This window comes from Anabrus simplex, chromosome 7, assembly GCF_040414725.1.
Source record: "Anabrus simplex isolate iqAnaSimp1 chromosome 7, ASM4041472v1, whole genome shotgun sequence".
NCBI classification, from domain to species: Eukaryota; Metazoa; Arthropoda; class Insecta; order Orthoptera; family Tettigoniidae; genus Anabrus; species Anabrus simplex.
The window spans coordinates 118,392,899-118,419,589 of NC_090271.1; the positions used below are offsets into that span (position 1 = coordinate 118,392,899).

The 26,691-nt window shown below is 38.8% G+C and overlaps 1 protein-coding gene across 5 annotated transcripts in view; it reads left to right on the top strand.

The window, feature by feature from the left end:
• Set2 (SET domain containing 2) overlaps nt 1-26,691 on the top strand; it is a 426,901-nt gene that overhangs the window by 110,247 nt on the left and 289,963 nt on the right. For all 5 annotated transcript variants that reach the window (XM_067151274.2, XM_067151278.2, XM_067151276.2 and 2 more), the window contains 2 exons: nt 266-394; nt 13,318-13,519. In XM_067151274.2, the coding sequence (XP_067007375.2) occupies nt 266-394; nt 13,318-13,519 (331 nt within the window). The remainder of the gene's footprint in view (nt 1-265; nt 395-13,317; nt 13,520-26,691) is intronic.

Here is a 26,691-nt window from a genome sequence, read left to right on the forward strand (position 1 = left end):
AGATCTGTTTAAGATTATCAATTTTAGTAATATAACAAATTAATGTTATTCATGTGTCCAGTTGATGATGATTGGGCCTTGAAATATTAACCACTTTGACTAGCTGGCAAGCTCTACTGATCTTAGAAAGGAAGAAATATCCTAATTAGATGTATTAATTATACTAACTACTTCACTCCTGTAATAATTTTATTTTAATTTCATCTTGATTAACATTTTTATTAACATTTTATTCTTTTAATACCTTACCTTAAATATTTCACAGTGGTTCACGTTGTGCAATGGGCGATAGATGTAGTAATAAACGGTTCCAGAAGCAGGAGTACAGCAAATGTGAGATCTTTAAGACTGAGAAGAAAGGATTTGGTCTGAAAGCCCTCTGTGATTTACCCATGTGAGTATACAAGCTATTTGAAGAAGTACTATCTGTTTAATTTTAATTGTTTTGGGGTATATTATGGTCTTGTAATGTGTTAATGTCATGTTAGTACTGACAGAATTATTATAACAAATATTGTATTCACTAAGATATTAATTCAAGTCATTTTGTTGGTCAAAGTTTTGTGGTATAGGTTCCTGTAATCGTGTCGTCGTTTGTGAGCTAGGGACAATGGCTGAGAAGCCTAGTAAGTGGTCTTGATACCAGTTGTGGAACAGGAGTAGACGTTACCGCTACTACAGCGGTTACACTAAACACAGTAAAGGAAGGAAATTAAGTGCAATTACACTGTACCAAAAACCACTACACACTCGGTGAAAGATCAGCTGAAACTACGCGGATCTCCGCAGATAACAACTTTAGTAAACATCAGTAGGGCCAACTAGATGACAATAAACCAGGAAGGTGGGACGGAGCAGGGAACCAACTGAGGGCATGGATATGGCTTAGGTTGCAGTTTCAGAAATAATCAACCGTGATCCTTAATTTTCAAAATATTATTTACAAATGGACTTTACAAATAAATTCCGAACAAATTCCGCCATGCGGAAGGTACCGACACATGACGATAGTAGTCTGCATGTTCTGTTGAGAAACACCAACTATTAATATACGTTCTTTGACAATAGTTTCCTATAAGTTCAAAGATTCAAACAAACTATACATCTAGATTACAAATCCAGTTGTACAATGCAATTTAGTAGGTAAGAAGAAACATAATACGCTATTACAATTTACAGCGAAGTTAAACGTGCCTTTCAAAACTAAGCGTACATCAAGTGACATGGAACTACCAGAGGCAAAACCCCAAGGTAAATATATTAAACTACAATTTACATATTTAGCGAAACAAGGAACATGGAATGCCTCGAAAACAAACAGGCAAGCCCAGCTGAAAAGCTAAGGCATCATAAATAATTAAGTGGCGAATCTAGGTGAGGTTAGGGCAGACTCCTATGTGAAAAAGCAAGCAAACATTACAGGAAATTTAAGCTGGAATGGAAATCAAGAGTGCTTACCCACAAGGTGGCCCATCCCGGTAGCGACACGACGTCTACAAAATGCTGCCTCGCTTTCTTTAAAAAGGTAAACCCTGGCCTTGGAGTAGCCAATCAGAACACAGGGGCCTGCCTATCATCACCCGGATTCACCAATCAAACTTTAAATAAGTTTCTCGAATACGCACGATCGCGAATCTTCCATTTCCAGAATAGTCAGAAAATACTTTCTAGAATACATAACCAACAAAAGGCAACACACCCTGTTCAAAAATTCATGTAACAACTTTCTGGATACTTCCAGTAAATATAGAAGTGAAATCTACTATTTACAAATACCATATGTTATCAAATATTACACTGTACAGGTTAGGTTGTTACAAATAAAAGATATCACCACACTTCATATCATACATTAAGTACTACAGAAGGTTTACAAATAAAGTCTTCAATAAACACTTTCCAATACATTCTACACCTGTGACAACGTATTGGGCATATTTTGAGTCCTGACCCTCCTTGTGCCCGGGGGGGGGGGGGGGGGGGGGGCTAGAACTAACCAACTCTTTAACTGTTAAAGAGTGAAAAATTCTCACTGAGAGTATATGTAAGCAAGGTCAGTACTCTACTTCACAAGTTTTTTTTTTGGCCATGCAATTACAGGCATGCAGCTGAGAGCTTGCATCCGGGAGATAGTGGGTTTGAACCCCACTGTCGGCAGCCCTGAAGATGGTTTCCCATTTTCATACCAGGCAAATGCTGGGACTGTACCTTAAGGTCCCGGCCGGCTCCTTTTTACTCCTAGGCCTTTCCTATCCCATCGTCGCCATAAGACTTATCTGTGTCAGTACAACGCAAGTCCTATTTACTTTTTGCAGACCAGGAACTCCTTGGAGACAGCTCAGCAAATGAAATGTAATTTGATGGGATCCTATCAGTGTCAGTGGATTTTATGGAAGAAAAATGAGTCAGCATAGACGATATGTTAGGAGTTAATGATGTGCGGTGAGGGGATATAATGAGGAAGAGATTGGAAATTGTAAGATGTTCTTAACAGGTGTTAATAGGTGAAGGGAAGAATGTAAAGTGGAATTTTTTGTTAGGAAAACCATAGCACACAACATTGTTTCTGTTAGGCACATGAATGAATGATGTGAATAGATTTGGTTGTAGGAATAAGAACTGGAACTGTCTAAGCGTATTAACCTGGTGAAGGTGTAGATGAGAATCAAGTAGATTTAATGTAGTAGTAATTAAAGCTAGTATGAGTGCAAGAAAATAGGCCTTATTGAATAATTGTGCTGTGAATTTCATCAACTTCTTTGAGTATCACTGCCACTTCCTTGTTTTGAAAGCATTGATAAGTGATGTGGAAACAGAAGTCACTGTCTCCATCCTCACCCCATATTGGATTAGCAGTCAAGTCATGTTCTGTGCTGTAATACACATAATTTCCAGTAAAACTTGTGTAGTAGAACTAACATTTTACCTTTATAAATGTATTCTGCAATTCGGTCCTTAGTATGAAGCAAAATTCACATCATCCTTTTCCACATTTTTTACACTGGTTTCCAAGTTGCATCGTGAGTACCCTTTGTTTATATCTGTCTGAGGGTTGGGTTAGATTGTTAGGGAATTCTAATGTATTACTGGTTCATCATTCATTTAATTAAAATATATAGTTTCCTAAATTCCTAAAAGAAAAGGGTCATCTGTCTAACTGAAAACAAAATGGGGCCAAACAAATGAGGTGATCTTAGTGGGCATATTCTTGAACTGAAGGTGTTCAGAGTGTAGTTAGTGCTATAAAGAAGGTGGCATTAATTCAAGGTCATGTTTTAAAACATTAATACTTATGCTATGTAGCGATATACTGTACAGGGATTTTCTGGATTAGTATTAATTCAACATTTAACTTATGTACAATAGTGTGACAGATGTTACACGCAAATATAAACAGATATAATAAGAATGGCAAAGTACATTTATTTAAGTCTGAAAAATTACTTCAGTTGACTATACAATAGTTACATGCATGATATACACACAGCACTGTACCTACACATTAAATCCCTCCGAAAAATTAATCGAATTTGGACTGAACTTTATGGATTTCCCTATGAGCTGAAATAGGTGAATGAATGGCAGTGAGGTGATCATACATTTCCATTGAGAAAAAATTCTGTTCAAAATGACACAAATGATCTATACACTCTTCAGCTTCTCCAGTAGTGATCATCTGATACCCCACCTCCGGCGCTTTCATTTTCATTCTCACTCTGATGGTTCCACAAGCAACATCATCAGTTGAAAGTTCCTGAAACATTGGCTCTTCTTGGTCTGTTTCTATGAGTTCTTCTGCTGTGAGAGTTACTCCATTGGAAAGCTATTCAAGACATTCCTCTAATGCTTAGACTGATTGAGCTTCCTCAGATGAATCAGTAGTGATCCCAGTGTGGGATCAGCAGTTCCTTACTGTTGTAGCTGAAACTTCTCCTCAAGCACCTTCAATGTAGAACAGAGCATCCTGTAATGATAACTTAACAAACAGAATTCTCATCATTGATCTCTTAAATGATTTTTTTTTTTCACTTGATACCACCTATAATGTGCTTGCAAACTTATGCTTGTTCCCACATCCATTGTCTGAAGATATCCAGTGCTTTGAGGAGGAAGAAATTCCACTGTGATTAGAATGAGCAACACATTGCTATTCTTTATCCTTGTGTCATTGTTGAAAACTTTGATCAGTTCATCGGAATTCGAGAGCGATCATCCATGCCTTTCTAATGTTCTTATACTGAACGTAAACTGTCAGGTTAAAATGTTTAAAACATGGAAGTTTAGCAGACTTACTGATCATTGTCACCTTTCTGTTATCACTTCCATTGGCATTGGTACAAAATACAACCGTTTTTTAGTCCTTGGATTTCTTGCAACCCCTTACAGTAGCATATGATTCTGTTTTATCAGGTTGCATGCAATAAAATAAAGTGGTTTCACCCATATTGTACACATCACTTGCATCATCATTTTTAGTGATTGCTGAAAGGTTAGCCTCTTGGTATAACTGCCAGGTCAACTTTTGCTGTCTCACTATGCTTCAACCCATGGTGCTTTTTGAAACCAAATAGCCAACCTTTGCTGTATGTCATCCCTATAATGCCTAATTTGTCACCAATAAGCTTTGCTTGTTCTTAATGACCTCATTGGTTGCAGCAGCGTTTTTTGCTCTGACGTGGGATGTACAAATAACCCCTAAGCTTCTTCTAGCTTCTCACACTGAGCACTTTTTGTTTTTTGGCCGACAGATGTTTCATGTGTACATTTCTCTTGGAATGTCTCCCACACTTCGTATGCTTATGGTCTTCCCCCACAACAATAAACAATGGTTTGCAATGTTGTTCTGACTAGTAGGAGGGTACTTTCTTTATAAGCACACTCTGCTTGCGTCATTCATTTATTCATTGTATAAACTTGCGTGAGGAGGGCAGATGATACGACTAGAACGTAAGTTCATAATAGGTCAAGGTGAGCTACTGCCAAGCTCTTTACCCTCAAATTGATTTATCCAGGGTTCCAGAGCTGTTCTTGAGGGTATTCCCATTGTATGCAATGATCATTTTTCCAGAAAAGGTGCAGTAAATTCTTTGTGCTATGCCACTCGAGATGAGGTACTAATGAGGGTTTGTAGCTTCCAGCTTGTTCACATTCCTGATGGATATTAAGTTAAGAGCCATGTTTGCATTTGAAGATAAAGTTTCCAGGTTCCTGCCGATAATTTTAAATCCACAGTTGGTGATATATAGAATGCACTTTCAACATTGTCGTTCACTTTTGTACGTGTGCTACCAATAGCAATAGGTGGGGATGGCATTATATCAAAGTAGTTACAATGCTACTTTCTTCAGGAATATCTATTTGCTGCACATCATGAGTGGCAACTGAGGGTGACAGTGTATCGGGTGGCAATCTATAGAAGATTTTACTACATTACATACTTAAAGACTTTACAAGTTTCATGAGAGATTCTATTCTAATAAGGGCCACAGCTTGCCAAGGGCCACAGCTTGCCAAGACTAAAATTTACTGAATCTGCCAACATGAATAGAAAGAGGCCCACCACAAGGAAGTTACAACAATCAGTCCTATATGACACAATATTTCGTTTCCAACCATAAGAGATAAAATTCTTGTATACTTGAAGACATTTCTCAGAATGATAAATATTTTCTGACTTTTCATAATCAGGGTTGAAACATTTTTAGAGTTACTGGCTCCTTGGAGAAGAGAACTGAGAAGCCAACCACATGATTTTTAAGTATAAGGGGAACCAACCATAGGAGTTGTAAGTATAAGGAAAAAAAAAAAGAGGCAGTGGGGGATGGGGGGGGAATATAATGAAATTTCAGAGTTCATCGAAATGTTTGGAACCTCACTGCTACAAGGGCCATTCAAAAAGAAACGAGCCAGAGGCTATTAAATGAAAACCTGTACCGTTACGTCTAAAATATTGCCCAGCACTGTTGAGGCACTTGTCCCACTGCGACACAAGGCAGTAAATGACTGTTGGTAAAATTTCTGGGGTTGCGTTGTGAACCATTTCTGAATGAACTGCTTGATGTCAGTGTCCGAGGTAAATAGTTTGTCTGTCAGAGCCTTCTATAGTTCACATTGGATTTTTTGGGTGGCGACGACCCTGGATGCTTCCACTGGAGACTTTGTCGTTTTGACTTGGGTTCGAAGTGATGAGACCATGTCTCGTCTGCAGCGACCACAAGTGACAGGAACTCGTTCCCTTCCTTGGCACAGCGCAGCAGATGTTCAAAACAGAGATCCATTCAACATGCTTCCTGTGCTGGTTGAATGCTATGAGGCATCCAATGGGCGCACTTTTAGCAAAATTTCAATCTGTCCTTAATGATGACGTGAACACATCCGACGCTCATTCCGACCTCTGTGGCAATGGCTGCAACCGTAACTCGTCCGTCTTACATAATGAGGGCATCCACCTGCTGGACAAAGGCATCGATACTGCAGTGTGGCATTGCAGACTGTGCATCATCGGCCAACGACATGCATCCTTCCCTGAATCGCTTGTGCCATGCCTTGACCCTTGTAACAGACATGCAGTGCTCTCCGTACATTTGTGACATTCTTCGAAGAATTTTCGTTCCCTCACTCCTGCTGTCAGGAAATGCCCTACACTCCTTTGCTCTTCTTTTGAAGCCTCCATTTCACTGTTTTCAGTATGACTGGGCGCAGTGGATGATCAACGTGTGCATGTGATCGCTCTCTCGTCACGTGATATGCACCCATGTCCCTCCAGTGGCTAGTTTGGGACCTGAGCGCTCTTATAGGGATGGCACCTATGTCTGCAGGGTATTACATTGCGATCCTTTCAGTGGTTTTCATTTTATAACCTCCGGCTCTTTTCTTTTTGAACGGCTCTCGCACTATGGTAGATCAAGAAGGCGTTGCCACTCGTCCAAGTTCTATATCGATATATTGAAGTGTACATACATATCCCACTTCGTTCCATCTTAAGCGATGGGTCGGCGAACGAGGCTTTTCCACCAGTTCTGGTCTCTGAACCACTCTCCTTCTTCAGTGCTTTCCAAAGTATGTCCTCACTGTTCAATATCAGTCTTCACCATGTCTTGTTCGCCCTCTTGGTCTTTTGTCTTCAAGTTTTAGATCATACATTTGTTTCGGTAATCTGTTATTTTCCATGCGTCACATCATATTTCCATACCATCTCAGTCACTGCGATGTTATTCTGTCCTGCAGTCTTAAGGCCGGTCTCCACTGATTAACATTCAACAACAACATGTTAAATGTTAAAAGTGTTAAATGTTAACTGGTGAAACCATCAACATGTTAAATGTTGAATACTATTTCATTTAACATTGTGTCCACACTTAATAAACATGTTAAACTTGACTTTCTTTGTTTATATATAGGTAGTTCATCATATCAGTTTGTGGTAATACATTTAGGTGGTGTCTGGTATTTTCAGATAAGGACAATGGACTCAGATGAAGAGGATTTGGTCTTTGTTATTGCCATTGTTGCTTCTTGTTATGATTTAGAACTGCAGTTCTATTAGACACATTTCCTCCCGTCATCCTGCTCATTGCTTCAAAAGCAAACCATTTTGAAGTATAAATTTTGTCCGCTCCTGCCCCGACTTTTCTGATATTTTTTTTTTTTTTTTGCAATACTCGACTGTACTGGTAGCGGAGGGACGCTAGTGTTTTTTTTTTTTTTTTTGCACTCGTAGGAACAATTATAGATAATTTAGAATTCCTGGAAAATGTCAGCTTTCTTCGCTTTATCGCTGGATTCCTTTGATGAGACATCCCACAAACAAGGCCTTTCTATTATATAATTAATTAAGTCTAAAGTAATCTTGCTCCACTCCATTTCTGACTATAAATTTTAGTATAGTGCAGAGAGAACGACAAACGTGCGCTATTGGTACCAGTACTGTATTTGTAGCTTATAACAAAGAGAATGAGTGTTGCGGAGTGTTGCAACTATAATCCTACTTCATGAGAAGCACGTCGTTTGCATCGTTTGGCTATCTGTTGACATGGAAACGGAAAGGAAGTTGCCGAAGCTGTGCGAACATCTCCCGAACAACGAATTGACTTGACATGTTTTCCACTTGGAGCAGAAAACACGCCAACATGATAAAAGTGTTAACCTCAACATTCTGAGTTAACATGCAAAGTCAATTGGAAGACACAATCACAATGTACATGTCAATTGTAACATGTTAAATTTAACATGTTGATGTTAAATGTTAATCAGTGGAGACCGGCCTTTACAACTTGAGCCTGCTTGCAGATTTTCTCATTACGGACTCTGTCCCTCTGTGTTTTACCAATCATGCTACGGACAAATCTCATTTCTGCTGCCTGAATTCTACTGACATCTTTATATCTCATGGGCCATGCATCGCAACTGTAGGTCAGGATTGGTACGTAATAGGTTTCATATATGACTCTCTTACATTTTGTTGGTATTTTCTTGTTCCATATTATGTCTTTAACTATTTTGTAGAAGTTGCTACCTGTCTGACGTCTGTGGGAAATTTCCTTGTCTATAGAACCAGTATCAGAGATGACACTTCCAAGATATTTGAATTTATGGTTCATCTGTAGCTGTTTCCCCTCCATTTCAATGTGTCCCACCTGTTGTCCTTATCTTTTCATGACCATAACTTCACTTTTCTCTTGGCTGAAGATGAGTCCATATTATTTAGCAGCTTCTGTCCAGGAGTTTATTTGTTCTTGAAGGTCTTCTTTAGAGTCTCCCCACAAGCATATATCGTCAGCGAACAAGATAACTTTCATTTTCTTACCTCCAGTGGTTTGGTGTACTTTTCTCTGAATCTCATTCATCACAGTGATGAAAAGGAGACAAAATACCACCCTGTCTTAACCCAGATTTTATATCAAAGGTTTCAGTCATTTCTACAGGTGTTTTGACTTTACTGCGGGTATCTTCATACAATTCTTGATCCTGTGTATCACGTCACCCTGTATTCCAATTTTCTTTGAACAGTTATTCTGTTGCACACCTTCTAAAAGTAAAAATTAGTTTTTAGACACATCATCAATAAATACAATCTTGGGTTTGGAACTCCAAGGGTCGATGTATATTCAGCATGTTACTGTTAAATGGAAAATTTAAAATTGGAACTGATCTGCAGAAACACTTAGTAAACAGAAAGAGATGATCTGGGGTATTCTGTCGACTTCGAGATAACCTGAGTCTTGTGATGAGTGTTAATTTTGTCAAGGAAACTTATCCTTCCAAAAATGACTTGACCAGTCAGCATAATGGCAATCCTATTTTAACAACTTCACTGTTTTAAATGGCCACTCAGAGAGCAAGTCAGTTGGAGAAAATGTTGCTACTTCTGTTTGGGTAAAAAATGAGTTCAGGAAAGGAGCCAAAGAAGAGTCTTCATGGTTATTTCATGCCTTACTGAATACATAATTGTCGGATCACTTACCTTTTGTAGAGTTATTGTCGATAGAAATGCAGATGTCAATGTTGATGAAAAATAAGATGAAAAGATGAAAATATTCTTCATTGCCAGTCCCAAGATTAAGTGATTGAGAACTATCTGTCTCTCTTTGTATTCCCTGTCTTTGGTAACATTGCGGTTACCACAAAGAGGCACACACGAAATGCTGTCAATTGTGTACAGTTTTGTTTACAAATTATATACACGCAGTGTAATAACTGCCCTCTTGAAATAAAACACTAGTATGAAGAATGAGAAGAAGACTGGAGATTGCAACACTGCATGTCAACCAACTACCAACATCACAAATTCACATACTTGACTTCAAACACATCAGCTAACATGACTTCCACACAAGTCTCATTAAAACAACACAACTCTACCGTCAAGACTGCCTCTTTATATACGTTGCTTGGCCAGGCTTCTAGAAGAATATGACACATGTTTTCTCGTAATTTTGAGTCTCCAGTAACCTACTTACAATGAATGGCTTTTTCTATAACTTTCTAGTGCCAAAGATACGTTGTTCTGGATATTACAATGGTGTTTGGTGTTGCACAATATTGCATTGGATTTATACATCACCAATCTTACTAATAAACGTTTTATAACTTTTATACAAGGTTTATCCACCGTTTCTGTGCAATTTGTTACTAATAAACTGTATATAAGCCTCCTGTGTATACAGCTGTTATAGTTATTCATCAGTCTTACTAATAAACTTTTATACCAGGTTTATACACCGTTCATGAACATTTGTTACTAATAAACCGTGTACAAGCCTCCTGTGTATACATCTGTTACAGTTATTCACTGAATTATTTATACAGACCAGGACCCTTATATAAGCGTTGCATAACAGTGAGTGACAAAAAAGAAATGAGTTATTAGTTTATTTTAGTGGCATTTACTGTCTGCAGTAATATAATAGTGGTGAAATATCTGACTTATCCATTGAGCACACAATGAAAAAACGGAAAGTAACGATCTCCATGATATTTTTATCATACAGTAGAAGACAGAACATTCTGAGGTTATGGAGGCTGGAAATGTTCATAAAATAAAACACTTTAAGAGGAGGAGTGACCCATTTCTCTTCGATGACGGAAGTTTTAAAATTAAATATCTTTATGAAGGAGTATGCTCGAATTGTCATTAACACAGTCAGAAATGACTTTATGAAAGATCCTAGGGGTGGCTTTATATCTTGCGAACTTCAAGTCCTCACAGCACTACGGGCATGGGCGTGGAAAGAGATTAGTAATTATTATCAGTGACAATTATTACTATGGAACGTTTCTTCTTAACACGTTGCAGACCGGGTGCCCTTCACCCCATGCACAGCCCTGTTCCCGGCCACTTTTGCACTACCTCCAAACTGTAGTGCATGCATTCCAATAAACTGTCAAGATTGGGATCCGGGTTTAGAAACTAAACCCAGAATTGGCATTGCAAGATGGGTATTTCTGAAATTATAACATCTGCATCACCGTAACTTCTGATGCAAAGTGTTTTGTGTTATTGGTACTTCCGTACGGTGTCTAGAGCTGGACACTAAAGTCTTCATCAGTGGACCTCTGCAGGCTTTGGAAATATATATTATAGAATTCTGTAGGTCCCATGGCTTTTTTTGCTCTTTATTTGTTGCACCGACACAGACAGTTCTTATAGCATCAAACGGATTGGAAATGGCTACGACTAGGAAGGATGCAACCATTGCCTTAAGGTACAACTCGAGCATTTGGCTGGGGTGAAAATCAGAAACCATGGAAAACCATCTTCAGGATTGCTGACAGTGGGGTTCTAATTTATCATCTCCTGAATAAAAGTTCACAGCTTGGTGAAGGTCCCATGGGTAGATTACATCACCCTAAAGAGGTACTCCATCACGCTGGGAAATCAAAAACTAAAAAAAAAGTAGCCTGTTTCAGTTATATCTTCTGTAATGACAACTACAGCTTGATGAACTGATCATAGAAGGTAGGATAGTAGGGAAATATTGATGTAGGTAGAAAAGATTATCCTGAGTGCAGAATCTCATGATGTTTTGTCATCTCCAATATGGAAACTGATGTAGGAAGTGCAAAATAGCACAATAGTCACTAAACAGTCTATGAAGAGGAAGACACTGAAAGGTGAATTCTCAAGTGTTCATTTTTATTTTAAAATTATCTTTTGCAGTTTATGTCTGAATTAATGGTCAGCCAGTGCCTTACCTCTCATTCTCCAGATTTAAAATAAAGTTTGTTGCTTTCAGATTTATTTTTTGCAGTGAATAATGCCATCAGACATTTATTATCAGAGTGAAGATGTAAATAGAAAAGTATTTCATACAGTTCATTCTGATGTGCACATTTGAGAGCTGCTTTGGCTTTTCTACTAGGTTTCTTCATAAAATTTTTCTGTTTTGTGGTAAAAAAACCTCGTAATTTTCAAGGTTTTTAAAATTCAAAATATTGGCCATTGGCTTTTACACTTTGCCCATCTTTCAGGTAAGTTATGTAAACCATGCCAGAAAAACTGCTTGTCGTTTGTGGCAAACCATTCGTCAAGCCATTTTCTAATTACCTCGGCATTGCTGAAGTGCTGCTCTGCGAGTGCATGCCCCATTGATGCGAAGAAGTGACAGTCAGATGGCGCCAGGTCGGGGAAATACCTCAGGTGCGGAAGGATGCCCCATCGAAGCGATTTCAAGGTGTCTTTCACTGGTTTTGCTGTGTGAGATGGTGCATTGTCATGTAACAGAATCACTTTGCCATGTCTTCTGGCCCATTCTGGTCGTCTTTCAATCATTGCGTGATTTAAATTAATCATTTGTTAGCGATAGTGTTGTGCATTAACGGTTTAGTTGGGCTGCAAGAGTTGATAATACTGTACCAATACCTCTCTGGTCCCAACAGACACAAAGCATGGTCTTCTTGCTGAAGTGATTTGGCCGTGGTGTTGAAGGACCGGCTTTGCCAGATGACAGCCACGATTTTCTCCGCTTCGGGTTTTCAAAATAAATCCACTTTTTGTCACCCATCACAATTTGGTACAGAAATGATTTTCTTTCGTGGCATGGAATCAGCATTTCACAAGTGTCTTTGTGATTTTCCATTAGCCTTTCATTCAAATCGTGTGGGGCCCATTTCCCGATTTTACTGTTCTTCCCCATTGCTCATAAACGTCTGCTGATTGTTTCTTGTGACGCATTTAATGCTTGTGCCAATTGCTGTTGAGTTTGAGTTGTCATAATTCAGTAACACCTGCAATTGCTCGTCTTCGCACATTAATGGTCTACCAGAGTGCGCACTGTTTTTCACAGTGAAATCACCACTTTTAAATTGTCGAAACCATGTCTCGCATGTTCTAATTGATGGAGCATATTCACCATACATTTCCACCAGCAAACAATGACTTTCCACAGCCTTTTTATTTTGATTAAATAAGCAAAGCAATGCGTGCCGCAAATGTTCTTTTTCAGGGACAAACGTCAACATGATCACTGAACGATACAACACAGATGCTAATGTTTGGCGGACTCAGCTTGTGTGTGTTGGTAGGTTAATGTCACAAACTTCGTGTAGATCCGTATTGATACAATTAAAAGTAAGAAACAATGCTAGGTTTTGTCCACCCAATCAATACACATCACAAGTGAACTATTTAATTAAAAACACATTTAAAATATTTAGGGACATGTTTCTACAAGTTAATGCTTTTAACATTTGGGTAGTATTTGATAAACTAAGCTTTTGTTTCTTTATTTTCATCCTTCCCCCAGGTGAATTTGTTATTTAGATGATGCTCTCTGGGGTTGAAGTAACTCGACTCTTCCCGTTTCCTATTTTTTTCAGAGGTGCTTTCATAATGGAGTATGTTGGAGAAGTATTAGATCCTAAGGAGTTCCGTCGCCGTGCCAAAGATTATTCCAAAGAAAAGAATCGCCATTACTATTTCATGGCTCTCAAGTCTGATTCTATTATTGATGCCACCATGAAAGGAAATGCCTCGAGGTTCATCAACCACAGTTGTGATCCAAACTCGGAAACCCAAAAGGTGAGCTTTTTCACCCCTGAGTAAATATTAATGCAGTTTGCTTTTTTTATTGTAAGACACTTTTGTTTTAAAACTGTCCCTGTTTTTTATTAATGTTTAAAATGCATGCATGGAATCTTTGTTGAATACATTGTTATGAAGAAAATGCAAAATAGTCTTATTTCTGAAAATATTGCTTACTGTTGTTTTACTTGGAATTTTGTTTAATATGTATCCATTTGCCATTGGTTACTGTCTTGATTATGGTAAAGATGACTATTTATTATAGTACCATCATTCTCTTAGCTATTTATTCTGCATTTTAGGGCAATAGATAGAGAGATAGATAGATAGATAAATAAAAAATCTTTGGTCAGTGTATGTTAAAAGCAAAATTCATCATGAAGTTGGAAGGGAAGTTTGTTTAATAGGAAATGGTATTTATGCTATTAAATTACCCTGAAACAATTTCTGGGATAAGGTTTAGTCTCTTTTGTATCTTTCAACTGCAGGATTTGTTTCCTGTTCAGTTGATACTAACTTCAGTTCACTTTATGTGTATCATCTTTTGATATTTTCATTCAGATGAGTTTGCTCAGTGACATCACATCATCTTGCCTACGTGACTGGTAGTGCATGGGAATTTTCAAAGTGAAAGTCTCATTTCTTTCGTTTGGATTCCACATAAAACTGTGGATTGTTTCCATACTATCGCTACCGAGCTCGATAGCTGCAGGCGCTTAAGTGCGGGCAGTATCCAGTAATCGGGAGATAGTGGGTTCGAGCCCCACTGTCGGCAGCCCTGAAGATGGTTTCCCGTGGTTTCCCATTTTCACACCAGGCAAATGCCGGGGCTGTACTTTAATTAAGGCCACGGCCGCTTCCTTGCACTTCCTAGGTCTTTCCTATCCCACCGTTGCAATAAGACGTATCTATGTCGGTGTGCCGTAAAGAAAATAAAAGCATACTATCACTTTCAAATTAAAGCTTATTTGTTTTCATTTGTTTGCTTCATTCAATGATGAAGTAAACGTTAACAAGTTAATGAATATGAAAGTAATTAAATCATAGCTAAAAATATTACTCTTGAATGTGATGCAACTTCATTCTGGGCTACAACCAAGTGTAACCTTGTTCATTATTATTGTGTGGCACAACTGAACAAAATATTCAAGAGGTATGTGAAAAAGCTATTGACATTTATAGTTTCAGTGACAGCCAACAACACCCATAAAATTACACCACACTTGTACCTGGTGATCACAATTAAAGTTATGGTATTCAGCGTGATACAGCACAGGCTGTAATAATCGTTGGAGTGTAAAATTTCATAGATATGCTAAGTAAGCAATGCGTTCGCAAATTATGCCACAAAATTTATTAGTTCCAAGTTTTGCCACCAGGCAAGATTATGGCCCTGTAAGCGGTCAGAACATATCAGAACATGCCGGTTTGAGCAAGAAGCAACCAAATCTCAAGAGGAAGTAAACCAGATGATGGGCAGACCAAAGTGTAAACTAAGGAGCAGATTATGTACATAAGCTAGATCGGATGAGACTACATATAAACAGCCATTGGTGCCAGGGAAACACTTCTTAGTATATAAATTTTTCACGTCTGACCTACAGATATCATTTTGAAGAAACATAAGTTCGCATATCACACAATATCCAACTAAACATGGTTGAAGCCAGTGTACATCCATGAAATGACCACAAATGCCCAGGCGGGCCTCAAGAAACATCTTGGGCTAATAATAGTGTGAACTGAATCACCTGCAAGACATCCCATACTGACTCGCAAACACCTTGCCAAACGAGGACTCAAGGATAAATAAATATACCAACCAAGACATGGACATACGATAAAGGATAGGCTCAAAGTTACACTGGGGAAGACTTCACATCAATTTCGACAACACCATACTCAACTAAATTAACAGCACACACACTTAGACTAACTACGATGATTCAATGCACTCCCATAATCCTTAACAAAATGAACAGGAAGGAAATAATAAAAGCAAATGTGAATTTAAGAGCAGATTGCACGATTATTAGGTAAATGAATGAGTACCAATAACCACACGACAACTGCGAGAGCCACCACCAAAATCCCAGGATGAAAACACGGTAAAAACAAACGATATAATTACAGGTAGGAATGAATAAGCACCAATACATACAGTAACCAACCAGCACCAGAAAATGAAACATCAGGAAGAATGAAAATTTACACTCAAGCACAAGGCTAAAACTGACACTCATCCATCAGAACCAGCAGATACACTACATGCATGACACTAGTCATCCGAGGCGAGTCACAGAAAATACAAAACAGGAGCAGTAATTCGATTCACAAATATCAGGAAAGATGAATGCAAGGAGGAAGAGGCTAGCTAGCAGTGACTACCATTAACCAGACCAAAAACCCACAGGCATTAAGAAGGAAAACATGACCAATAAATTTAGATCCCATCTAATTACAACTTGACCACATGCACCAAGTACCAGAAACAACAAGAAGGTAAGTAATATAAACATTACCAGTAGCAATGGATCATCACATGAGAGAATTGACAGCACTACCTGACCTGGACACATCAAATTAAATTAAAAGGTCAATATAACCTCCGATGGACCATACAGCCATAGCCTATAACCATTCAACCAACGAATACACAGCAGAGTACACCAGAATAAAAACATAGCCCATGGTTACCATCATTACATAAAATCCACGTGAGATTCACTTCACTATATCACTATTACAATACATATTCGTACAAGTATACCACACAAGGCCCTAATAACAACACAATATCACCCAGGGAACATGCACAAGACTACCATAAGCCAAATAGGAACAATTTCCCATAGCGCAAGTCCCAGGTAATTATCCCTAATACCAACACCATTATTATCAACTGACATCTCACTATGTCAACAAGTCTCACTATCACCATACATGACATGCAGTATCCAGGGCAGAGCAGGACCACAGACAGAAATTAGCTGAAAAGAAAGGTCTCCATGGGTCAAGATTGTAAATAAATTTTCACCCAGACACTCCGAACAGTCAGGCGGGAACAGAGTCACTGAGAAGGAAATATAGTAATAACATATTTTTCAGCACATGATCTAGACCACGAGCGAAGCTGAAACAAAGGTAAAATCTTACACGCTAAGCAATAATTACCAATCAATTTAACACAAAACCTAAGATCTTGACATGGAGTCGATGGGCCACCAGCATAGCAACTCCTTCACTAGAAACGAGACATGCTAAAAGAAAAGTAATTAATAATAACAAACACAATTTAGTTACTGTAAAATGTGGGAGAATATTTAGCTAAATTTAATTTTGAACCAAGCACAAACAAAAATAATACAATTCTATTCATCAGTAATGTGCCACAATGGTCAACGACTCACAAATATATCGTAGGTCCAGAATAAGAACAGCACAAGGTAAAGAGCTGGATTCCATGACCCGTCATACAGCATTAACTGGAACAGGATAAAATCAACAGGAGGCCTCGAACATAAGCACCACAAGGGCAAGAAAACAGCAAAACAGCAAGGACTCGGCCACACATGAAAACAAACAGAAAAACACACATTACTTGCGAACATTTCAGTTTTACAAAATTTAAGACAATCCTTAAAATGTTCAGTACCTGCTTCTGAGCGGGACACTTGAATGCCTGGACCAGCCATTTTCATGCCCGGCCCTCTTGGCGTGCATCACTTAATACAATTTACAATTACTCTTAAACTATAAATGTTAGAAAAATGATACTTTGTGCTTACCTCTAGTAAATATTTAGGGTGTGATATCTGGTGTCACAGGCTTCAAAATATGTCTTAATTTTATACAGCCTATTTTGTATTTTCAGCATAATGATTACTGTCAAGTGAAGAAATGAAAGAATATGAAGGAAGCATATTTGGAACATTGTATTAGAAAATATCGGAGTACGAAAAACAGGGTCTTCGGTCCAGTACATTTTTATATCAGGATTTTGGACTAATCGGTTTCCACGATTGCATGATCAAATTCTTTGTGAAAGGCCGGGGCACCGCACTTATCACTTGACTCGCATATAGATTGGTCTGCTCACACACACACACATACTGTACTGATAAAATTCGTCATTCATGAAAATACTCACGTAACTCAAAATATCCTGCTTATTTTCTATTTGAATGTTTATACCTGAATTCTGTGTAAATGGTGGAATGGGTGGACAATAACTAGGATGATATGTATCAAGCACTTCACTTTTCTCTATAGGCCTATCGGATTCGGGAATTGGAATTTCATCGTCCCTCTCACATTCACTATCTGAATCTGTTTCAGGAATAAGTTCATCACCAGATTAATCATTGTGAGCAATATCTAATAATTAATCTTCCATAAGAAACTTTGTTTTATAAGCCATTATACTACACTCGGTAAGAACGACACGCACTGCATTGGAATCTCAAGTACCGTCTTGACGCGTGAGGAAGTGCTGAGATATTCCCGTTAAAACAGTTAAGGTAAACATGAGCCCACTCAACGCAAGGGTTATATAAAAAGGTCAATCGACTTACTGCTACAACCAGTAACGCTGACTAAGGTGTAAGAATGCATAGATGACGAATATAAACAGCATTGTTTCGCGCGGAACATTAAACATCTTACGCCGGCCACGATCCGCAATGAGTTAAGTTCACTATTAGTTGGTGTCATTTTGGGTGCATGTCCAGCAATTCTATGACTAGCCATTCAGCGTAGGTTTAACACAAAAAACCACGCGAGAAGGCTACCAATTGCAACACCCCCAAAGATCATAATAAATGACGTTAGGCTAGTGTAGCATCATTGGGGAGTGCGCACCCAAGACAAGTTAAAAATAGAGCAAATGAATCAGAATAAATCAGTTAATAACACATCAAACATACTAGGAAGCAAGGAAGAGTACTGGAACCTACCCATAAAATAAAAAGGAGAGGTGGGGATCCCAAGGAACTACAGAGGCATTCACCAAAAAACAACACCAACTTTCAAAAATTTTAAAATAAATGTATACTTGAGTAAATAATATGTACATAGCATAAAATAAAAAAAATCTTATAGGCCCTGATAAAATAAAAGGAACTTGAAAGAATGGAAATCTCAATTGCATACTTAGGAGTTTGTAAATAAATAATTTAGATACAAATAAAAATAATAATCTTTAAAATAAAATCATGTCTTCAATTTAAAGGAAAATCCTGGTGCACCAGATCACTGCAAACCCCACAAGTTTATAGTAACTACCTTAAATAAAATTTAAATTAGAATAACAAATAAGTCGCTTAATAGAGGGCTTCCGACAAGCCGCAGTGGAAGGATCATTCCCCGTAAAACCCACATAATGTAGGTCCAACAACACCTCACCATAAATTTTGAAACCCACACAAAACGGACCAGTATGTTAAACACCAAACCGCACAGAAATTAAAATAATATCAACTCAAATTATGAATTAATTCACACAACCATAGTAAGCACGGGTAATTAACAAATACACAACCCGATATGAATAATAGAATGAGGCAGAACACGCAACCACAAGAAAGAAAACATCTGATCTTGCCTCAAGACCACTAAACAATCCATAATTATATTCACGGAGCAATATTACATTAAGCTGTTATCGCAGACGAGACAATCCACAATAATCATAAGTTACATAACTGTCAAGCACGAAAAGATATTGAACAATAGGCGATTAGATAAGAACCAGACCCTATATCTCTCGCACTAGGGCTGTCCAAGACCCTAGATTTAAAACCCCAAGACGTTACAATTACATTGTTGAAAAGTTAAGATAACATTAATGCGGGATTACACGAATATTTTGAGTAAGAATTACATTAAACGCCCGCAATAGAAATTAAAATAAAGCATTCCAACCCAAATAAAATATTCCCCAAGAGAAATAAAATTTACAAACTTACGAAAGTAATAATAATAATAATAATAATAATAATAAAAAAATTTAAAAAAAATAGATACTATTGTAAGCGTAGTATTTGGTCAAATACGGGCATGCGCAAGCCGAAACACACGAAGAGAAGCGCGAATCACACATAAGAGAATTACCACCAAAGATGAACACGAATATGTGCCCACAATACATCGATAGATAAAATATAATATTATAAATTTCAAAGGGTAACGGCACACGCATCAAAGACATAGCACAGAAAAGCACCCACAAATACACAGAAGAAATAAAACCAGACGAAGGGAACAACAAATTTAAAACAAGGCAACGGAGAATTTCAAAGTTATCTAAGCACGATAATGGTCATCCATTACATACGACACACACACTTGAAGCAAGAACTCCATACCACCAAACTGAGATACCATTCACATTCAAATTAAAACACTAAATAGAATATAAATAATACAGCAGTAAAATAATTTTAACAGAAATAATTCATAAAACGTATTTACAAGGAGGCCATATGCCTAGATAATTTACCTCGTATTTGACCCAACACTACCACATACAAGTTAAACAAAAAAATAAAACGAAAAACTACATATCTACATTACACTAATATGATGAAAAAGTTAAACACCATCCCCTTGCTGGGATATATATATCCCCTCTTAACCCATGCTAGATGGGAGGTCCATTACTTTAGGAGCCGCTAAGCACACCATTTTCTGCAGAACCGTCCGTTTCCAAGCAGATTCAAGCATAGACAGACACACTTCACAATCCGCCACCAGAAGCGACACAGTCTAGACTTGGTACACACACTGTAGTTGCAATACACGCGCACAGATGGTGTAGGAATATGCGTTGCTGTCCATAGTACGATCTACACGCCAGATAAAACTTGCAGGATAATTAGGTGCTGTCATGTCCCAATATCCATACATACAATGAGTAGTTTTAATAATCCAATTTGTCAAATAGTGTTGGATTCCAGTCTCAAATAGATTATGGTAATATCACAGCTCGGTATGCAGGCACCTGGCCCAGAATGCAAAGTTGCATGGCGGAATGCATAATTCACCAAAGATTACTTGTGCCGCAAAGGAATCCAATTTAAACAAATGTCGCGTAGACAGTTGATTGTCCAAATTATACCACGTTATTAGTATATTTTGCGTAATAACGCCTCAGCCTTCTGACCCCAACTTGGCAGGTTCGATCCTGGCTCAGTCCGGTGGCATTTGAAGGGGCTCAAATACGTCGGCCTCGTGTCGGTAGTTTTACTAGCACATCAAGAACTCCTGCAGGACTAAATTCTGGCACCTTGGCATCTCCAAAAACCGTAAAAGTAGTTAGTTGGATGTAAAGCTAATAACATTAAAAATCATTATTAGATCAGGAGATGAAGGGTGAAGAGGAGGAGTCCGTGCTTCATGAGTGGTGGAAAATAAGGAGATTCGAAGATGGGATGTACAAGAAAAGAGCTGACGAAGGAGCGTTTGAATTGCTGATTACAAAGCATCTGATGGACGAAGAGGGAAAGATAAAAGCTTATTTCAGAATATCCTGTGAGAAATTTGCCTCCATTTTACACTTCATCGAAGAATACCTTTCAATGCAAACTTCCGATCTAATCAAGTCACCAATAACACCTGCTCAGAAACTGGGCCTTACAATGAAGTAAATGGTAAATAGCAAATGGGCATAAACCAACTTACAACTATCAACTGAACAGAGCAGGAAGATTATCTGAGAATGCCTTGGGAATCATGCATAGCTTTCTGAATTACACCCCTATCAATTTGAAACCTAAAACTGTAGATTTATTATTTACCATGTGCTGTTGTTTACATAATTTGCCCTGAGGGATGCATACTTATCAGCTCACCATGCCATGAAAGTGTCGCAGAATTCCCATGAAGAGGATTTCCCTACAAAGAGTATGATCCCTCTTGCAGGGACAGGTGGTATTGCAAAATCAGGAGAATTTCAGAAGGCAGATTTACAGATTATTTCAAAAGTGAACATTTTGTTCGCTTTGGTGGCTCAGACTATCTTTGAGCACACTATCCCATAGACTTCAACAAAAAGTCATAAAAAATGATGACTACTTATATTCAACAATAATAATGGCGTGTGGCCTCCAAAGAAGCCTGGTGCAGGTCGTTCGAATTAATACCGTGTAGGTGACCTGCGCGTCTATGAGGGTGGAGCCCTACCTGTGAAGAATTCTAGTGATGAAAACGGTACAAACACCCAGCCTCCGAACCATTGAAATTACCTACCAATGAAGGTTAAAATCCCCAACTTGGCCGGGAATTGAACCTGGGACCCCCTGGACCAAAGACCAGCACGCTAAGGAAATGGGAAGTATTAGCTATGTTGCTCTTACTTGATCGGGAGATGGCTGGGCTGAGTGGTTCAGGCTGTTGGCGAACTGGCCTTCTGACCCCAACTTGGCAGGTTCGACAACAATGATGATACTAATGTTTACTTATATTCATTCTTTTGTTTTACTGTGTACAAAATAATAATAATAATAATAATAATAATAATAATAATAATAATAATAATAATAATAATAATAATAAACAGTAATGAACTATTTCATGTAATATACTGTCAATAAATGATTTCTTTTCATTGAGGTGCTTATTTGTATTATTGGTCATATTGCCGATATCTGCCCAAATCATTACTTAAAGGTATTTTTGTACTCTGGGTTCTTTAGCTCCCACAGAATTGGATGGCCACTAAATATTTCAATTAATTATTCATCCACCACAGCACTGAAACGTGCAAGTTGCGACATTGTGGCCATTGTGTGTAGGTGTACCAACTATGAATTGGCTGGTGATTTCACATGATGAATTCTGAATCCAAATAGTATGCAGAACCAGTCGGCCTAACACGCCGTGCGTTTGTTGCTGGCGTAGGATGTGTTGTGCTGAGTGCGTTGCATCTGGCGTGATGCAATAAATCTATCTCTAGGGAAACAACCCTTTACAAAATGAACTCATTCATGTTCTACTGTCTCTCCCATACAAACCTTTATTACCAAATTCTTTTTCCCTCTCACATTCACTTCTGGTTTCTGCATTTTTAAAATCCTATGATTATTATTTGTGTTTTACATGAACATCGATGGACAAAAGCGAGAACAACCATGAGGTTACAAAACTAGCAATGCTGGCGTATCCTATATTATTTTATATTAAATGGTTGTGATGCATTGGGGATGATGGGTAACAATGCTCTAACTTCTCCAGCATTATTTCCGCACAATAGCAGAGTCCACTCAACAATCGGTAACAATTAATGAAGTCTCAATACGGATGTCATGTTGGATTCTAGAAGTAACTGTGTATAAGCATATACCCAAGGACCTCATATGACTATGGTCTTGTACAAAGGGCACTAGGAAAGTTTTGCGATGTGAGTGAACGCTTTAGACCTTTTCAAAATAATTTCAGCCACGCTCAATACAGTTCTCCATATGCCAAAACCAGTCAGTGAAACAACTCTGCCACTTTTCTTCGGTTACATTTTCGCACTCTTGATCCCATGCTGCCAGAAACTCATCGGATGCAAAACGCCACCCTTTCAGCTTCATCTTCACTTCTGGGAAGAGTGCGAAGTCACATGGGACAAGATCAGGACTGTATGGAGGGTGATCAAACACAGTCAATCCTGATCTGGCAAGAAAATCCATTGTTACATTATCACAATGTGCTGGAGCATTGTCGTGATGCAAGAGCCAAGTGCTGAGCCATGACCTTGGACAGAGCTATTTCAGAGCCTGGATGACCTGAGGCATACAAGTGTCACTGTACCACTTCGCAGTAACTGTCCTTTTTGTTTCTAGCATAACCCAAGTCAGGATGCCCCGTTTAGTGAAGAATACGGCAATCCTTTTCTTCACTGACCTTGACTGTCGCACAGTCACAGGAGTACCCTCGTCTTCAAACAGCCACACCTTGTTCTGGGATTTTGTTGGGACATCGTAATAATAAATCCAAGTTTCGTCAACTGTAATGATGCTTTTGAAGTTACATGAAGTCCCATTTTAAATCTGTTTTACCATTTTTCAGCACCATTTAACTAGATGTGCCCTTTGTTCCTGTGAAAGTGAATGGGGCACCCAAAGGGAACAAACCTGTCTAACATGGAGATGGTCGTGTAGAATTGAATGAATAGCTAGTGCAGGGATGTGGAGGGTCTCTTCTACCTGCCGATATGTCAACCGTCTCTGTTCAGCATTTGTAATAATCTTAATCTTTATATATTTTATTTACGATGTATAAAGAAATGGTTCATGGTGTGGGTTACTGTAGTCACATCCTAGTTCGTGAACCATGGGCAACGGCTGAGTGGCCTAGTAAGTGGTCCGGAAAGTCGGGATACCAGTTGCTATGGAATGGGAGTGGGCATTTCGGACATATTCTGAGTCTTGGCCCTCCTTTTTCTCAGGTGGCTAGGGCTATACAATCCACCAGTGGTCCGTAACCCGTTAGAGGAGAGATCCTCGCTTGGACTATGTGTAAGTAGGGTAGCGTCCTGCTTCATGAATTTACAGAGCTCAGAACATTTTAAGCAAGTCTCGGACGTTTGGGAGTAACGGAGTTCCACTCCCATTTGACAGGCCAAGGACTCCTTGGATACAACTTGGCGAATGAAATGGAATTCGATGGGGAGCTATCAATATTAAAGTAGACCTGGCGGAGTCAGCAAAGAGGATGCACCTGGATGTGCTAGGAGTAAGTGATATTCAGGTAAGGGGAGATAACGAGGAAGGAGATTATAAAGTGTACTTGACGGGTGTTAGAAAGGGAAGGGCAGAGTATGGGGTAGGGCTGTTTATCAGGAATACCATTGCTCGCAACATAGTTTCTGTTAGGCATGTAAATGAATGAATGATGTGGGTAGATTTGTCAGTTTGAGGAATTTGGACAAGAATTGTCTCAGTGTATTCACCATGTGAGGCTGCAGATGAGGATGAAGTGGACAAGTTTTATGAAGCATTGAGTGACATCGTGGTCAGGGTCAACAGCAAGGATAGAATAGTGCTAATGGGCGATTTCAATGCGAGAGTTAGAAATAGAACTGCAGGATACGAAAGGGTGATTGGTAAATGTGGGGAAGATATGGAAGCTAACAGGAATGGGAAGCATTTGCTGGACTGCTATGCTAGTATGGGTGTAGCAGTTACGAATACATTCTTCAAGCATAAGGCTATTCACCGCTACACATGGGAGGCTCTAGGTACCAGATCCATAATAGACTATATCTTAACCGACTTCGAATTCAGGAAATCTGTTAGGAATGTATGAGTTTTCTGGGGATTTTTCGATGATACAGACCACTATCTGATCTGTAGTGAACTAAGTATCACTAGACCTATGGTAGAGAAAGTGAAATCTGTCTGCAAACGAATAAGGGTAAAAAATCTCCAGGACGAGGAAATTAGAAGTACATGAATATGATTAGTGAGAAGTTTCGAACAGTAGATAGTAAGTAGGTTCAGGATATAGAAACTGAATGGGTGGCTTACAGGGATGCTGTAGTAGAAACAGCAAGGGAATGCCTAGGAACAACTGTGTGTAAAGATGGGAAAAGGCAAACATCTCGGTGGAATGATGAAGTGAGAGCAGCTTGTAAACGTAAAAAGAAGGCTTATCAGAAATGGCTCCAAACAAGGGCCGAGGCAGACAGGGGTTTGTACATAGATGAAAGAAACAGAGCGAAACAAATAGTTGTTGAATCCAAAAGGAAGTCGTGGGAAGATTTTGGTAACAACCTGGAAAGGCTAGGTCAAGCAGCAGGGAACCTTTCTGGACAGTAATAAAGAATCTTAGGAAGGGAGGGAAAAAGGAAATGAACAGTGTTTTGAGTAATTCAGGTGAACTCGTAATAGATCCCAGGGAATCACTGGAGAGGTGGAGGGAATATTTTGAACATCTTCTCAACGTTAAAGAAAATCTTCCTGGTGGTGTTGCGAACAGTCAAGCTCATGGGGAGGAGGAAAATGATGTTGGTGAAATTACGCTTGAGGAAGTGGAAAGGATAGTAAATAAACTCCATTGTCATAAAGCAGCACGAATAGATGAAATTGGACCTGAAATGGTGAAGTATAGTGGAAAGGCAGGGATGAAATGGCTTCATAGAGTAGTAAGATTAGCATGGAGTGTTGGTAAGGTACCTGCAGATTGGACAAAAGCAGTAATTGCTCCTATCAATAAGCAAGGGAACAGGAAGGATTGCAACAGCTATCGAGGTATCTCATTGATTAGTATACCAGGAAATGTATTCACTGGCATCTTGGAGGGGAGGGTGCGATCAGTAGTTGAGAGGAAGTTGGATGAAAACCAGTCTGGTTTCAGACCACAGAGGGGCTGTCAGGATCAGATTTTCAATATGCGCCTATGCGCCAGGTAATTGAGGTAATTGAGAAATGCTACGAGAGGAAAAGGCAGTTGTGTTTGTTTCGTAGATCTAGAGAAAGCATACAACAGGGTACCGAGGGGAAAAAATGTTCACTATACTGGGGGACTATGGAATTAAAGGTAGATTATTAAAATCAATCAAAGGCATTTATGTTGACAGTTGGGCTTCAGTGAGAATTGATGGTAGAACGAGTTCTTGGTTTAGGGTACTTACAGGGGTTAGAACAATCTTTCACCTTTGCTGTTCGTAGTTTACATGGATCATCTGCTGAAAGGTATAAAATGGCAAGGAGGGATTCAGTTAGGTGGAAATGTAGTAAGCAGTTTGGCCTATGCTGACGACTTGGTCTTAATGGCAGACTGTGCTGAAAGCCTGCAGTCTAATATCTTGGAACTTGAAAATAGGTACAATGAGTATGGTATGAAAATTAGCCTCTCGAAGACTAAATTGATGTCAGTAGGTAAGAAATTCAACAGAATTGAATGTCAGATTGGTGATATAAAGCTAGAACAGGTCGATAATTTCAAGTATTTAGGTTGTGTGTTCTCCCAGGATGGTAATATAGTAAGTGAGATTGAATCAAGGTGTCGTAAAGCGAATGCAGTGAGCTCGCAGTTGCGATCAGCAGTATTCTGTAAAAAGGAAATCAGCTCCCAGACAAAACTATCTTTACATCGGTCTGTTTTCAGACCAACTTTGCTTTACGTGAGTGAAAGCTGGGTGGACTCAGGATATCTTGTAAGTCAGAAGTAACAGACATGAA